The 17,350-nt window shown below is 36.9% G+C and overlaps 1 protein-coding gene across 2 annotated transcripts in view; it reads right to left on the reverse strand.

The window, feature by feature from the left end:
• Positions 1-309: 309 nt before the first annotated feature.
• The window catches only part of PPP4R3B (protein phosphatase 4 regulatory subunit 3B), a 28,910-nt gene continuing 11,869 nt past the window's right edge, over positions 310-17,350 (reverse strand). The window contains exons 4-16 of one of the 2 annotated variants that reach the window (XM_075203844.1): positions 16,709-17,332; positions 12,548-12,625; positions 12,283-12,399; positions 10,505-10,621; positions 9,697-9,846; positions 9,333-9,435; positions 8,863-8,904; positions 7,052-7,210; positions 5,480-5,649; positions 4,701-4,840; positions 4,024-4,208; positions 2,963-3,165; positions 310-2,013 (exon numbers count right to left, since the gene is read on the reverse strand). In XM_075203844.1, the coding sequence (XP_075059945.1) occupies positions 1,915-2,013; positions 2,963-3,165; positions 4,024-4,208; positions 4,701-4,840; positions 5,480-5,649; positions 7,052-7,210; positions 8,863-8,904; positions 9,333-9,435; positions 9,697-9,846; positions 10,505-10,621; positions 12,283-12,399; positions 12,548-12,625; positions 16,709-17,332 (2,187 nt within the window). In that variant the 3' untranslated portion in view covers positions 310-1,914. The remainder of the gene's footprint in view (positions 2,014-2,962; positions 3,166-4,023; positions 4,209-4,700; positions 4,841-5,479; positions 5,650-7,051; positions 7,211-8,862; positions 8,905-9,332; positions 9,436-9,696; positions 9,847-10,504; positions 10,622-12,282; positions 12,400-12,547; positions 12,626-16,708; positions 17,333-17,350) is intronic. The other variant, XM_075203845.1, reaches the window with a different exon arrangement.

Here is a 17,350-nt window from a genome sequence, read left to right on the forward strand (position 1 = left end):
TTAATACGGTAATTTACTCGCTGGATTTCAGCTCGCAGCTCCCCGAGCTGAAATCCAGCTACATATTACCGTATTAACTGTACTAATTTTTCCGCGGCGCGGAAAACTAACAATTGAATATGCCCCATAGAGTTAACGAATTGTCAAACGAAGCTGCAAAGTTCAATTATTTAGAATTTTAAACAGCATAAAATTTGGTACAGTAACAATAGGTTCTTGTTCTTTTTGTATAAATCTTAACAGCCAAGTTAAGACAAAAAACCAAACAAATCAACTGTTTCACACAAGAAATCAAGCAAAAACGAAACATTATGGAATTACAGGGTCACATTTTAATTCCTGAATTTTACAGTTCAGCATTAATATCACCACATGTATACAAATGGTGTAAAACAAGTACAGTGGTATTTAATACAAAATAAACTTCTGTTTTTTATGGAAAAAAAAACTATACTTCATATCTACACAGACAGCCCATCTTTCCAAACAATAGCTAAAATTATAATTAACTACAAAATCTCCAAAACTGGGAAACTGCATTAAACTATTTCCAGGAGAAATAGGTCTATTACCTGTTACAAGGGCAACTGGCAGAGAGGCTTGCAGCTGGTTTGTGTGTCTCTGGAACAGTAAATTCAGGTGAGGGAGAGAACAAGTTCTTCAGCATGATCTCAGATCATATATGGGTGAATATTAAAATATTTACAGTTCAGGTGCGGCGTTAAGAAAAAAAATAATAAAATAAAACCAAATTGTGTTCCACAACTACACTGACATTATATATCCGTTGCTATTCATTTACATCCATGGAATGTGCTGTGAATTCCTATGTATAAAATGACTGGATTAAAAGCAGCTTTACCATTACACCCTTGCTGAAGTTATTAAAAGCTGCATATATCAGTCTTCCTCAACATTACTGAACAAAATAGCTGATGTTAACTCATTGCTTGCTGTGTTAACCCTTTGGTATCGTTTTTCATAGCCATGGTGATTTCAGCTCGAAAATCTGGAAAAAGATTTGTTTGTATGGACTAAAATATGGTGTTGTCAAAACCAAGGAAGCTGAATGCAAAGAGAGGACAAAAAACACATGGTTCATGTAATGAACACGAAAAAAGTAACACTGCAAGAGATTGAGGCACTGGTTCGGAGGTCAACGGGCAGTTTCCAGACTAGTTTTGGAAGCTACTGATCCTTGGCATCAGTATTTCTGGAAGTGCAGTATGTAGGACGGGCTACTTATTATATCTGTCCATTCTGACTTCAGATTTTAATAAAATACACACGGAAAGATTCTTCGTTCTCTTTTTAAAACTTAACATGCACTACAACGTGTCACCCCTCCCCCCTCCCATACCTACTAGTGAAGACGGGAATTAAATTTACAAAGATGGTCCCAAGGTTATATTATCATATTTCATTCCCTTCAAATTAGTCTATTTTTATATATATATATATATATATATATATATATATATATATATATATATATATATATATATATTAGGCAATTGATAAAACACTATGGCCAGCACCATTAATAAAAAAAAAAAAAAGTAAGATTACCGGTGTGCAACTGAAAGCTTATTTATTCTAGTTGACATACACCTTGGGGCAAACCTGCAACATTAAAATATATGCCTAAGTGATCCACCTTGTCCCCCATCCCAAACACAAGACGCTTATGATGCACTGAAGCAATCATCTTGGTTGTCATAGCTAACCCATCATTTTAACCCCCTGCAAGGATTCATAAACACTGGAAAGGCTTCCATAAAAGCTTGGCATTTTACACCCTTCTAGTGGAGTTTGGCTATTTCCATATTACTCAAGGAGAAAGCTTCCCGACTCACACTAAGCGCAAACATCAGTTGCTCCATTAACCCACAACTAATGTTTGTCAGTTTCAGTTTAAGATCCAAGCCGTGGTCTTTTTCTTGGGGATGTGTCTTCCTCCTCCTCTTCATCTTCATCATCAGGGTAATCCACTAAGCCAATCAGACTTCCCTGCTAATGAAGCAATAAAAGGTTTAACATTTAATGAACAAGATTGTGTTATGCAACAATATGCAACTAAACCCCACCAAAAAGAAGGTACTACTGGTAAGAAATGTGAAGAGCTGTAGAACTTATAGGAAGACAAACAAAAACTTTTGCTACCCAAGTTTTACCAGGACTATCAATCCTATATGTTTCTAATACAGAGCACATCACACCAAGGTCAGTAAATCATGGCTGTCAACTGGTTCTTTAGAAATCATGGACTGGCACCATACCATCTTGACCACCCTACACTGCCCATTATTCCTGTGCCACTAGACACTATTTGGTACCATGAAATGCAATCCTACACGGAGCAGCATGGTGGAAAGGGGACAGATTGTGTTTAAGGAGTAGCCAGAAACTAGATAATTTGGAGAGCCCAGAAGAGCGTGGTCAGAGCTGAAAGCGGAGAACAGTGTAAAAGTATCACTGACAAAAACACAAAATTAATATAGTCAGTCCTGAAGAAATGTAACATGGGTAATGGGATATCTTTTGGGATACCCGTTACGGTTAAGAAAACCTCATGACGCAGCATTCATAAAAAAAACAAAAAATCCAACATAACAGATTCCCTTTGGTAGCTACCAGAGAAGTAGAATTCAGGAGATACTGCATAGTACAGAAAACATCTTTATATAAACAAGTGTTAGATGTAATGTTGATCAAATAGCAAAAACAGATAAGGTATATTGTAATATTGATTGAATACATAAGGAAAAAAAATATAAATAAATAAAAAGAAACGCACTTAACACCCCCACTATTGCCCCTTTAAACAACAGCTATCAGTTTATTTTATTTTTAAATGGCTAGATAGAAACAAGTTTGCAGTTGGTAGGCAGACTAGAAACGAAACTCAGACTTAAATCAAGAATAAAATCCCACAGATACGTAGAAGTAGTGTAATCCTCACCTTAGTAGATGCTACTGTGGTGGATAAGCTTGTGTTTTTGGAAGATGATCCATTGGAACCTGCTGGTGGTGTTTGAGCTGCCACAGATTTGCTATTTGCACTATTTGCTCCATTAGCTGAACTGCCAGAGTGGGAAAAAGTGAACTTGAATCCCCCCACTGAAGTCCTCTTTGGAAGATTCTCCTTGTCCTCACTCTCCTTGGCTAAAACAAATTTACAAATCAATTTCATCATTTTATGAGCAGGAAGGACTTACTTGAATCATAATGGGTGGATAGAGAAAAAACAAACAAAACCTCACCGATGTTGGCGAAAGTGGTAAAATTGGCGAGTTTTACAAGTGTGTATTCAGTTTACCAATCCAATTAGTTCACTCAACAGGTAAAATGTGAAACATGCATACCCCAATTTGGTAGTGCCTTTTGCTCTACATGGTAAAGCTACGAGTACATATCTCCAAGGATCACCATACTCCCCCACCAATTGCACATATTGCAACAAAACAAAAACCGCAACAGCCAAAATTCCCAATGCACCAGATATGAGTGTGAACTTAAGTGTGGGAAGTTGGAATCTGGGTGCTGCAGTTTCCTCGCAGTCCAAAAATATACTGCTAGGTTAATTGGCTTCTGTCAAAATAGAAACGTGTGTGTGTGTGTGTGTGTGTGTGTGTGGGGTAGGAGTTATAGACTCGAAGATCAACAAAGGGCACAGTTTGTGTGTTCAGGGCACTCAGAAGGAAAGTAAAGTGATTTTAAGACCTATTCAAATTTTATTAATATACATTAAAAATAATAACACATAGTATCATGTTTAGAGTAGTGAAATATTAAAACGTGTTAATGAGATGAATAACCGAAAAATGATAACCGTTAAGACCGGCAGAGTTAAACTGTGCCGGTCTTAACAGTTATCATTTTTCGGTTATTCATCTCATTAACACGTTTTAATATTTCACTACTCTAAACAATAAGATTGGCGCTATATAAACAATTTAACAACTCTGCATGAACAGTCACGTGCTATCAGTGTAGTTGGCTTCACATGTAAGCCATCCATACCTTTTTTTGTCTCCATAAATTTTTCATAACTGTCAGGAAAGTCATCTTCTGCTTTAGACTTTTCAACAGGAGGTACAACTGCTTCACCCTCTTCTTCTTCATCTTCATTAAACCATAGCTCTTCATCTTCTTCTAAAGCTCTCGTGTCCCTACGAAACCTGTTGCTGCGTAATATCGATGGTACACTATGGAAAGAAACAATGGAAAGGTTACAAAATGTTCATGTTTCCTATAGTGAGACAAATCTAAACAGTTATTACTGAATGCACAGAAACACATGAACCACCCCACCCAGTAAAGTATAGGTTAATTCCCATTAAAACAATGAATGACAGATAGTGTATGCATGCAGGGCTACAACTACTGTATTCTGCCCCTGAAGACATCACGATGTGCAGCACTGTCTGATCCGGACAACAAAACTAGAAAACTATGGTGCTTTGACTAGACATGTGTATGAATAGACCCTACAATATGTAGCGCAATACAAATTACAGGTTGGGCTGTCTAATGTATACACAAAGGTAATGAATGTTTCCAAATTGCAGCATTGGACAAGGTATTAAATGTAATATGCAAACCATTTATACAATTACTTAAGATATGATTCTCTGTTTGTTGCTTTGAGAGTAACTGGGCATTTTCTACTAATGGCAACAAAATGTATAGCAACCCACCTGTTTAGTTTCTGACTTTGTCTATCCTTTTCTTGCTCATACTTGGTCTTCAACCCTTTGAATGTTTGAACATATTCGATAGATTCAAGAGCCTTATAGAAGTTATCTACTATGTGCGCAGTTAGAGACTTAATATCTTCCTGTATGGCGGTGGGGAAAAAAATAAATAAATAAATAATGAAAAAACCACACATTTAGACAAGAGAGAAATATAGATACACAGATTGGCTTTCTAATATGCAGCAACATTTTCAGAATATGAAGAGATCACAGTTTAAAAAAAAAAAAAAGGATAAAAAGAAATTCTAATAATTCGGACTATTTAAAAAAATGTGGATGTATATATATATATATATATATATATATATATATATATATATATATATATATATATATATTTTTTTTTATTTTTTTTTTAAAGTGGACCAAAAATAAGTTTTTAGAACTATAATAGTGTTATGTATTAATACTTATAAAATGTAATTTGATATTTTATACATCGTTAAGTCAGTTTTGCAATCAAAGCCTCATCTGTTCTATTTTCCGCACTGCATGGCGCTTCTGAGCAAGGTAGCACCTTACAAAACAAAGAATAATAATAATAATAATAATAAATATTGACAAAGACAAATTATATAAAGAAAATACTTTTTTTCTGTTTAAGCAAGAAGCCAGCTACCATCACAACTGAACTATAACTTTGTTCAAGTGGCAGCAGAGGAGCAGAAACTATCAGTGCTCACATCGTCTAGTACTGAAAAGCCAACAGCTACACTCACCACTCTGATGAATTCAAACAGTTCTATTATTGCAGAGTTCAACAGGTTGTATCTGGTGCCATTATCCAGAAGAGCATTAATAACTGGTTCAAAAAGGTTTCCCTTTATGATATAACGGTTGTAGAATTCATCTTTCAAACCAATAATTCGCCTCATGAAACGTAAAGCACCTAAGACAAAAAGTGTAGAACAGTTGAAATATTAAGAAAAGATGGGAAAAGGAAAAAAACAACAAATAAGAGAGAAGTACTAATTAACAAATGGAAGTCATTAAATCTGAGTGCTGAAGGATGCTAAACATAAAAACTGAAGGATGATCAAAGTAAGAATCTGCAGTATTTGGACAAAAAAATAAATAGTTTTTTTGTTTTTTTCTCAAAACAAAAATGACCCACCCATACAGCAAATAGGGGTGGACTACCACTCTGCTTGTAGATAGATTCATGCAATCACTGCGCTTATGAAAAGAATTCTTCTCACACATGTAGTGCATGTAGGTTTCAGCCAGGTGGCCCTTATGAGCCACAGAGGTGTTGGCTTCAGCTTAAGCCTCTAATCTCACTAAATCCACATCCTGTAAGGTGATGTTCCCTGGACGTTCAAAACAATGGTACACAAGGACTGCCCTAGATGTAACATGTTGCAAACCCTCCAAGAGATGCTCTGCACACTTGAAAGCAGCTGACAAGGATTTCACAGCCAGGCCTAAGTGCCAAGCATGAGGTAGAAAAGAGGTTTATGAGAAGACCCTCATAACTCTTATTCAAGGGGTCCTTGAGGAAGGACACATCAGGAAGAGGGATAGTAGTTCTGTGAGAAAATACAGGAGGGTCTCCTATGGGTTGTCCTCCTTAACCCCCCCCATGGGGAAAATGTATCAACCTGCGGAGTTGTAAAATCACTGTTTTGCTGGTGGGATTTAAAAAGGAAATTTAATTAAAGGAAAAAACCTGGAGTGTTGGGTTGGTAAATATATATTTTACAACCCAACAGAGTTTTGCCTTTAAATTAAATTGTTGTTTTAAATCCTCCTGATTTTACAACTCCACAGGTTGATACACTTACACCCTAGGTCTACAACAACAAAGGAATAGAGCACAGAAACACTTGCTCTGGATAGCGCAATCCACCAAAACATGCTAGTTAACAGCAAGACCAGCGAAAAGGCAGGCTTGGAGCTGTATTCTTTTCTTAAGAATGGATTATGAAGGATTGGTGGGACCAGGAAGATGGAAGGGCTATGGTGTGCCCATCCTGCCATAAAAGCTCCTGCTGTTAACCCATCTGCACACAGTGATGCAAAGAAATAGAACAAAAACAGGTCTAAAAACACTGATAACAAAGAGACCTAACTCTGTACTGGGAAAAACCCCCCAAAAAAAACTGTAGGAGCAGGAGAGATTAGGTTTATAGGTAGAAGTGGTCTGCTTTTTAAGTGCCCAGCTTCCTATAGGGTGTAACTTACCTACCACCTGTGTACTCCTACAGAAGGAGAAAGTCCTATTAAATCTGTTTCATGATGGACCCAAAACAAACTATAGTACAAGTTAAAGGAAAGGGAAGACTACTTACAAAGGGCCAAAAAGGTGTGTTTTGAATTCATCAGTATTAACACTCTCCGGAGCAAATCCTTGTTCATAATGTAGTTTTTGATGTGGTATGTATGATGTTCTACACAAAAAGTCAGCAACTCCAAAATTAATGCAAGCAGCTGGGCTGTCTGATAGTTGTCTGAAAAACACAAAAACACAAATGCTGTGATGTCAGTTACCAATTCCATAGTACATTCCAATAAGCTACGGGTTCATTCACAAATCTGCTTGATAGAACTTGGAAGTCTAACACTGTACATACAATTGTTTTGCAGTAAAGTGCAAGCTATGAATCCAACTGCTTAACCCAAGCACAGAATGGATATATCTCACCCACTTTTTCCACTTGTAATCCAATGTGATCACTAGGGCTAAGCAGCTGAATAACATACATAGCACATAAATGTTCCCACCTAATGACAAGTATTTAAGCACTATCAGATTTCTGAACTCTGGAAATCATTACACACTTCTTTGTAAATATTTACAAACATGTTTTATATACTGCAATTTGCATAAACACATATTTGTTTAGCAGTTTTAATATATGAAAACCCCATAGAAACCCCCCCCTACCCCCAAAATGCTTATCTTACGGAAGGAGAAATACAAAAACCAACCACACAGCAGGACTTTAAAAGTCCCAGAAAGTTGCCCTTCTGTAGCTTGGAAAAGCATTTCATATAATATTTTTCACAAAATGCCCACTATAGAACTCTATATTGGGAAGACAGAACGGAAGCTTCAGGCCAGAATGAATCTTTACAAATGTACTTTAAACAAGAAATGTGACACCATTTGGCAATATTGATGTCGAGTCACAAAAAGTAGGACAGAAAGACATGGAAAACTTATGGCAAATCTCCAAAAACTTAAGGAAATCTGAGAACGTCACAAGACTCTTATGACAAGGACTAAACCTTGGAATTCTGGTTTGTGACATTGGGCTTTTGAAACTCTCCACCAATGGACAGTTAAATCACATCCAACTTACCAGCAGCTTATGTTGCATTCGAAATTAAAAGCAATGACACAAAGATGTCACTAGTTTAGAAGTGGATAGGGATAGGACAAAGCGTAACCAATCAAATCTCAATGCAGCACAGTATTTCAGGGAATGAGTGCGCTGGTTTTTGGTTGGCAGCTTAGATAATGTAAGACACACAACCTACAACAGTATAGCGATATATGAGGTGTGTGTTAAACTGGTGTGTTGTGTTATCCATTTACCATGTACACAAGACTAACTTCTAATATGTTGTGTCAATGTTTAAACCCATTGTCATAGTCACAAAGTGTTGCATATAGTCTTACCCACCAGTCTCAAAGTAACATTAAGTGCGAGTGAAGCTGCTCCCTCCTATGTTATTTATATGGCTTTATTACATAATTATGCGACTGTTAGTAGCAAGCTCTTCTATTAGACAGGTGACATTTTCGGTTTTAATGGTCACTCAGCCCCTAATTTATTGTATTTGTCCATTTTCTTAGTTCTAAGACCGCACATGAGCAAAATTTCTGGAAAAAAATAAATCTGCTCTCATACAAAGTATGTAAACAGCAAATACAAATATTTCTCCATATGCTACATGGTCATAATACTGTACTATAATTTATGTAAAGACAGCACATGTAAAATGAAGAGCATTGCGACAGGTGACAAAGCGAAGTACAGTGTACGGACAAGCACAATATGTATGATCATGTTCAGCCGGTTCAGGAAGACCAACTTCAAGGACAACAAATAGACAAAATAGAAGTCACTTTAGACATTAAACATAACACACTTACCTGGGCAAATCGTGCTACCCTTCATAGATTCAATGCCAGCATCTGCAGATAATGAACACAAATGGGAAGTTTATTTTTTTTTAAAAAAAAACCAAATAAAAAAAAACCAAAACATTACACTATTTGTGCCATAGAAAGGTAATAAACAGTTGCATCACACTATATCTGCACTTAAAACAAATTCTAAATGTAGCATTTTAATACATCCATATGCTGACACACATCCTGAACGCATGTCATACTATACACCAGAACCCAGCTTCCACAAGAGTAGTCTGACTCTTTGTACAACTCCTGCTGTAGTGGCCTAATTTTATTACCAGATTAATTTCCATTTAGGCTACAAGTTACATCAGTAAATAAAACAGAATAGCAAGCCAATATTTAATTCACTTGGAAAATGACATTCAGACTTTGCTGAATGAAACCGTATTGCAAACAGACATAGGCAGCACATACTGGCACCTTACCCTTATCTGGTTTGTCTTCAGAGGTGTTTGCCAGGAGGGGTGCAGTGAGGACTTGCATACAATGGTTATAGAAGAAATTCAAGAATTCGCTTTTCTCAGTTTTCTGTAAACAAACAATAAGTAGGTTATTAGTATACACATTGCTACGATTAATTTCTCAATACACCGAAATATAACATGCAATGTACTGGCAGAAAATATGAAGTGTCTGCTTTTCATTCTCTTCCCCCCCCCCCCATTTTCTTTCCTTTAAATATACTGTTATACAACAGTTCTAATTTGCAATTACACATCTAAAAAAAAAAAAAAAAAAAAACCTCTACGAAGATTAATTAAATAGCAAAAAAATGAAAGATGCTTTTACCCATTTGCATGTTCTTACATTAGCTGTCGCTAACATGTTCTCTGGGTCTATCAGAGTCCGCAGGAGTCCCATTAACTGAACTGCTCCTCCAAGCTCTGGGTCAGTATCACAAATCATTTGCTCAATTACAACATTAATTAAAAGAATGTCCTGTGGTGTGGGAAAAGGAAAAATTAAAATTACAATCTATGCAATCTCACAAAACAAAAAAATATTTCACAGTACAATAAATTGATCCTACAATACATTGTAGCAACTCTAACAAAATAAATACTACTTTTCTGGAAAATATTTAACAGTTGTACCTCATCACCTAAACCACAGGAGAGTATTGCGCTTATATGACATGTGCACTATATATTCTCTTTTATGGGTATTCATTCTGTACAGAGAATTTAAGCATGCTTTGTCCTTATATGCATATAAAAATCTGTCCTGAAGTAAACATTATAACATAATATCGAAGTTCAATACCGATTTGAACTTTCTAGGGACCAAATAGTCAAGGTAGTTCAGAGAACGCTTGTTTGGGATATCATCATCATCATTTATTTATATAGCGCCACTAATTCCGCAGCGCTGTACAGAGAACTCATTCACATCAGTCCCTGCCCCAAAACAAATCAAACTGTTTGTCTTCAACAGAGCTAGACCCAATTCAAATAAGTAATGTGTCCCTACAATGTTCTTTTTAAGGTAACCTACCATATAGGAGAGCTGGGTCTGCATAAGATCAAGGACACAACACTGTTACATCCCATGCAAAATAAAATTCAATTTGGTGTTAGTCTGAAATAGTGTTACTTACATCGTCACTCTGCTGAACTTCTTGCATTACAAACTCTCGGACCATGGATGGACTAAATTCTACCAGATACGAAAATATATCGGTGGCAGCTGCTCTAACTTGCAAATCATCCATACCCTAGAAAGAACAAGTGAACATTAACAACCAAAAAATGTGCTGCTCCAACAGAAGATCAGTTTATCAATAAGTTTGTATTACTTGCACGTGGGTAAGGACAAATACAGGAGAAATTATATCTGTTAACTTTATATATTTTTTTTTAAGCCAAAAGACCATGAACTGTGCTGCGGTGGCTGTAATGCAACAGATTGCTACAGTGTAGCAGGTGATTACACCGTAAATATCCCTAAAAACAAATGTAAACCCCAGTATAACGTTATTTAACAAAGTGCTGGCTGCCATACAGCCTATATGCAAAATGGCATAGTCTACCAATGTCTGGAATTATGCAAGAGGCAACACCATTCTCCTGCAATAAAGTCCCTTAATTAGAGTCTGGTTGATGGTGGTGGAAAAGAGTCTCAGGTGTCATTTCAGACTATTCCATAAATGCTCAATTTGGTTCAGATCCAGTAGCTGAGAAGGCCATGGCATATAGATAACATCAGCGTCATGCTCATTAAACCATTGTGCACCACATGTGCTCTGTGGACGGGGCATCAGTATTCTGGAAGACCAACTTCCCATGAGGAAAAAAAAAGCTGCAACATAGGGTGAAGACGGTCACTCATCAGCAGTGATCTGGCCTTCTCAGGCAAAGACTACACCCAAACCATGCCAGGAAAAGGTGTCCGTGGCCATCACTGCTGGTTACAAACAAGCAGAGCCGTTAGGTTCTTTATGCATTGTTGAGAATTTGGTGAAGGATGATTTATTTCCAATTATAGCATAGATAACAGGAAGTGTAGGCTTTCACCCACTACTGCCCCAGGCTGATGATGTCTTCTTCGAGTTTCATGCCGACATCACCGTAGAAACAGTTACTTGTGAAACATTAGCGAGTGGAGCCACACGACCCCAACAGTCACCCCTCAAAGTCACCGAGATACCCTCTTGCAGCAATGCTAGTCATAATTATAAATCAAACAGGGTAGGCCACCCATGTTCACATGTTATTTGCTTGATCAACGCAAAAGCTACTGCTGTGTGGAAGCATTTGTTTTCAATATGTTTAGTGCCTCTCATTTACCTACATGTATACACACACACACACAGTGGCATATGGACAGCAGTTACAAATGGCTGCGCACATCTCTCATAGTAAACCGTAGTAATTTCCCACTGCCTTCACATATTTTTCAGAGAAGCAACAAAGAGTGTAATCACACCAAGGACTACTGCAATATAGTCTCTGATTAGCTGCGGTCATCTTGGTGGACAAGTGTCCTGGCTCTGTGACCTCCAGTGAGCAGGATGCCAAATAAACCAACACAGAGCTACTCCAAGCTAGCAAATATGCACAAGAGTGTCCATGAAGAACAACAGCCTTCACTACATATACACATTCTATTATTTATTTACTTTTTTTGCATGTGGAGAAATTACTAGCTACTTTTACATGCAGCACAAATACCGAGCAGCTTTATAATCACACAGAGTTTGGAAGAGGGCACGTTATGTCTCGGCTCTAAATCGCAAAGTTTGTCTGCACATTTAAATTTGCCCCCCTGTAGTGCAACATTGGATTTTGTAGCTGGATTTACTCCCAACACTAAAGGAGGCCCCAAATGTCCATTGCAGAAGACTCAATACATCCGCCAATATTTGTACATACATACCATGACAATTTCCAGGGCAGGAAGAATTCCTAGGTTTGCCAATGTTTTGAAAAAAGCATCTCTATTTTGAGGCTGTAAAGTCTGTGAAAATGCACAGAATTCTTTGAAAAAATTAACCTGAAGAAAAAAAAAAAAAACCAAAAGCATTTTACTCATAAAAACTGTTCAATTGCAGCAACATTTAGTAAATCAGTCACATGGATAAGTTAGAAGGTAAGATAGTGACCACTTATAGTATAATACTGCATTAGGGAACCACTCTTACCAATTCACGTCTTTTGTCATCATCTGTAGCTTCATCAGTCAGCTGTGCAAAAACTTCTGACAAAAACTTTTCATCTTCCTGTATTAAATAAATGAAGCAGTCATTAAGAAAAGACAGAAAACACTGTTTAATTACCATTAATCCCAGGTTACAGATAAGAAAAAAAAATGTGGGGAAAAAAACCACAATATCTATGTTTGTGGAAATAACAGATGTAAAAGGAGCTATCCTGTAAATTAACTTATTCGCAATTCAAATTGTCACAAGATATAGAGGAAGAAGTGACCCATAATTAAGATGCATGCATTGTGTTCCGAAAGTGAAACCTGGGACTCCATACTGTTTATTTACATACATAGACTGGAAGATCTCATAACTCAGGTTTATCTAATTTCAAATCAGTATTCAATCTATAACATGACATGGTGAATAAGGCCACCCGAGTAACATTGCATGGAGATGCAATAAAACCCTCCATAGGATGGCTTGGCATTTAGAAGAGGTGTCAGTCTGTTAGAGCTTGAACTGTTGTAACAAGTAGACTTCCTTCCAGGCCAAAACATAAAGGGAGCATGCATCTAGGCACGTAAACAGCATAGGCAAATGTGCAGGTTATACTGCCAACACCGGTTTCATTGATGATCATTTGCAACACTTTAAATTGCTTGCTTAAAAAGAGATCTTGAACAAAAAACAAAACAAGATGATCCACATGGCGCAGGCATTTGATGAAATGTAAAAGACAGCAACAGAAAATACTTGCAGTTGTTTCAAATTTTGTTATCGAGTTACACCATGTAGTTTTATACAATGCTTACATACATATGAATACTAAAGCTTCCATTTCATAAGGCCTGAACCATCCCAAATCTATATATCTGTCTATCGGAAAGTGAATATCACCAAATGGCCAACTTAATGGTCCTTTATATGGTCAATATTATCATAATTGTCAAATATCCACCGTAGATTGCAAACAGCGAATTTAAGAATTCCGGTAAATGACAAACATTTGTAAAATGAATATAGCGGTTTAGAAGTTACCACTTGCATTTAGTTGACTATACAATTTCATATTTCTGCTTTCAAAATAATGTCAAAGTAGAAGAAAAATAAAATAGAAAAATACCATTTTGCACAACATTACCAAAACTGCAATAGCACTCACATAAAAATGCAGCTAATTTAATGCTACTACAATTCATACCTGTAGAAATACAGATGTCTCATCTGTCAAACAGGAAACAAAATTTCATTTTGAAAGAGACCCCAGATAAATAGAATTTGCCTTCATATTAAATCTGTATATACTTGAGTTTAAAATGTTAAAAATGAAATCAGCAACCGAATGACCATTAAAAATTGGGATCACACTTTTGCAAACTAGTTTACCATTTCTAAATCAGTCAGTTCAAATTAACCAACTCAAGTGTCAACTACTATTACTTTTGTAACATTGTGGACACAATATTAATCATTTGCATGTCAGTGTTAAACAGTATTTATAATAGGGTAATACCTGGTAATTATACAGATCTATAAGCTGTAATACACACTTCCATGAACGTAAGAGGATCTGAAGCCAGGTTCTTGGATGTAATGTTATTGCACTATGCGCTAAGCATGCTCTTTGTGCGCCACATGCTCTCTCCTGGACTGGCTTATTACAGATTGCGCTGCAGGAGAGCGGCGAGGCATAAATAAAGCTGGCCCAGGAGAAATTATAGCATACAAAAGACATGCTACATTAAATGCCCTAGAATGGAAAAACGGTCATTGGTGCACCCTTTTATTGTTAACTTACTACAAGGCCCTATATAGTAAAACAATAAAATCACAGATGCTCTTTAAAACATATAACATACTACTATATATTTCATTAAGAGGCGCTGCAGGAGAGCGGCGAGGCATAAATATGACAAAACAACCGGGCCCAGTAAGACTACAAAAAACACTTCTTGCTCTGCAAGTACAAGACGTCTTGTTGTGGTTAGAATAGGTCACGCGCTCATTTTAAGTTTCAATATAAAAAGCATAAAGTATATGAATTGTTTAAACCAGGGATTTTCAACTTGTGTTAAGTGTATCCCCAAAGTGTACTTTAGATTCATGGGATGCCTCAATTTGTTAGAGTACCATCACAATAGCAGTTCAATAGATTAACTAATAAAAAAAAAAAAGAAATGGGGTATTTTTAACATAACATGGCACATTGTTTGCTATACAAATGTGTCAGGTTACTTAGGATAACATGACTCATTAAAATTATGTTTAGTAAACAATTGTGGTTATAAAGTGGTATACAATATGAAGCAGTTGAGAAATCCTGGTTTAAACCAAGAAAGAATTTTTCTGCACAGCAAAAACAGAGTGCAAATCTTTTACTTACATTTGTTCAGTGTAACGGAGTAGTTTTATGTTAGATTAGATATTAGACAAATAGCTAAAGTCATGAGAAGTGTCTACAGTTTCTAAAACAGGACAAAAAGTATCCACGGACTATAGAGTGGTATACGCACAAGCGCAAGAGGATTCTATATGAATTCGCTACATTACTTTGTATTCAATGCTGAATATCAAATTCATTGTATTGAAGGATAACATAGGAATGCTTAACCATTTGAATGTATGATCCAGGTTTGGCGAATCCCCTTTATTACATGCCACTCCGCCATAATACAAGATGCCCAATTATCTGTAGCTGCAAGCTGTGCCATTCTATGGGCTCACAGTGCAGGAGGACATGGGATTCAGGAGCTGAATAGAAACCCTACTCCATTCTACTGGAGAGATCTAGATGGACCACATCCTCACAGCAGGATGCAGTTCCTGACCTCAGGTACTAAGGTTGGGGGGCATAAGTGAAGAAGCAGGGTCTGTCCACAATTGGGAAAACCCCCTTCAAGTATTTTTAGTAGCAAACCACAAGTTTTAATAATGAATGCTTTGTTGCTCAGTATGAAGGTTCTATTGCAATTTTTAAATGTGCTTTTCACAATTCTACTCATGTACAAAAATCTTGTACAGGAGAACCATCTTCAAAAGTACAATACATTAAAATAATTTGTACTTGCCTATGTCACATGTTACGTGAACAGATTGTTTAGTATACAGGAAAATGGCAGCAAAGAGCATCCACTTTGCACATTTTTAACTTTAAGGGCTGCAGTTAAGCAAAGGGCTGTTGACATACTAACAAAGTGGGGTCAATGATATAACATTGCATTAAACATTTTAGAACCACTGACATCAATGAGAGAAAAATCGCAAGCTGGGATACAAAGTGTTGCATTGTATCCCAAGCAAGGTCTGAAAATTGTATGGCACCACCTGCAGGAAAGCAGAGGATGGCTATATCTTATAAAGGACATTCTCAAAAAATAGAACTGCGCTTTTAAAACATGAAGAACTGAATCTGTGAATGCTCAGCAGCATCCCTCTTTCTGCACCCACAAGCAGGTGCCCTCTTCGACTCCAAAACAATCGCTGCAAGTTCTTGAAATTTACTGACTGGCTCCAGGATACCCCATCACCTTTTATTTTATTTTTTTTTTAAATGAAAAAAATCTAACTGATCAGAATGATTAAAATAAAATGATTAAAGGTTTTAAAAGGTAAAGCAACTACTAGTTTGAGCAATGTGGCTACTTCTATCTATAACTAAAACCACATTTGGTCTGTGTGAAATGTAAGTATGACTGCCCCTGATGACATAAGTACTGACTTTGGTCTGCATAATCTCAACTTTTGCTTTCAGCTGTTACAATCAGGTAATTTCAGACCCACCTATCCACAAAGCACAATGTTTATGGGTCTAGGAAGATAAATTCAACCCGCTTCTGCCAGTGTAAGAGAGTCCATTTGCACTAAAGGTGCCCAGCAAGACCAGGCCTTCTGGTCCTGGCGTAGAGTAGGATCCTTCCCATTTGAAAACAAGTCTACAAAGGCCTGACTACCGGGATGTATGTATACACAAAGGGGAGAAGAGCCAGATTACATTATAAAATTATTAGTATCAACCACTAAAAGGAGGCAGTCATGTTAAAACTCAGATCTCAACATGCCTTCATTAGAATTTCTAACCAATCTAAATTCAATGAACAAAGAAATATTGAAGTGATCTGTGAGAGGTCTGACAGAGGCTCTAACTATAGTACTTACTTGCAACATGCTGACAATCTCCACTTTGTTGAAGAAAATGAAAGATGTGAGGGTAGAAAGGAAATTGTCTTCAAATACAGATGGAGTAGGCAAGATGACATCTTGAATGTACTGTACCCTGTACGTTTGGTGAATCTTTTGCCTAAGTTCAGAGTCTGTGATGGGAATTACTTCCTTAAATTTTGCCGTTTTTGTGAGGAATTCCCGATGTCTTTTTGGCTGAGCCAAGGCTGGGTCATATTCTAGGCACCCCACAACATCCATGATACACTCGTCCGAAAACATCACCTCAAATAGAGTTGCTTTATTGAGAAATAATATCCCTCTTATAATCTCATATAAATGGTGCAAACCTTCTGCATTATCCAAATTCTCACAGGTTTGGAAGAGTTGCAGCAGTTTTTTTATGTAGCCCTCATTTTCCAATGCCAACGCTAGCTTTTCTCTACGGATAGGTGATGAGAGGACTGAGGTAACAAGGTCAGCAATCTCTTCAAGTTTATCAAGTTCACAAGTGGGAAGATCAATCAAGTTGCTACTTTCAGGCATCTCCTCAAAGCGTTCCTCTTCCGATTCATCAATGGGGTCTTGCGTAACTTCCACAGAAGGGTCTTTTCCTTGAACCTACAAGTCAAAATCAAG

Source organism: Mixophyes fleayi, chromosome 3, assembly GCF_038048845.1.
Source record: "Mixophyes fleayi isolate aMixFle1 chromosome 3, aMixFle1.hap1, whole genome shotgun sequence".
Classification (NCBI taxonomy): domain Eukaryota; kingdom Metazoa; phylum Chordata; class Amphibia; order Anura; family Limnodynastidae; genus Mixophyes; species Mixophyes fleayi.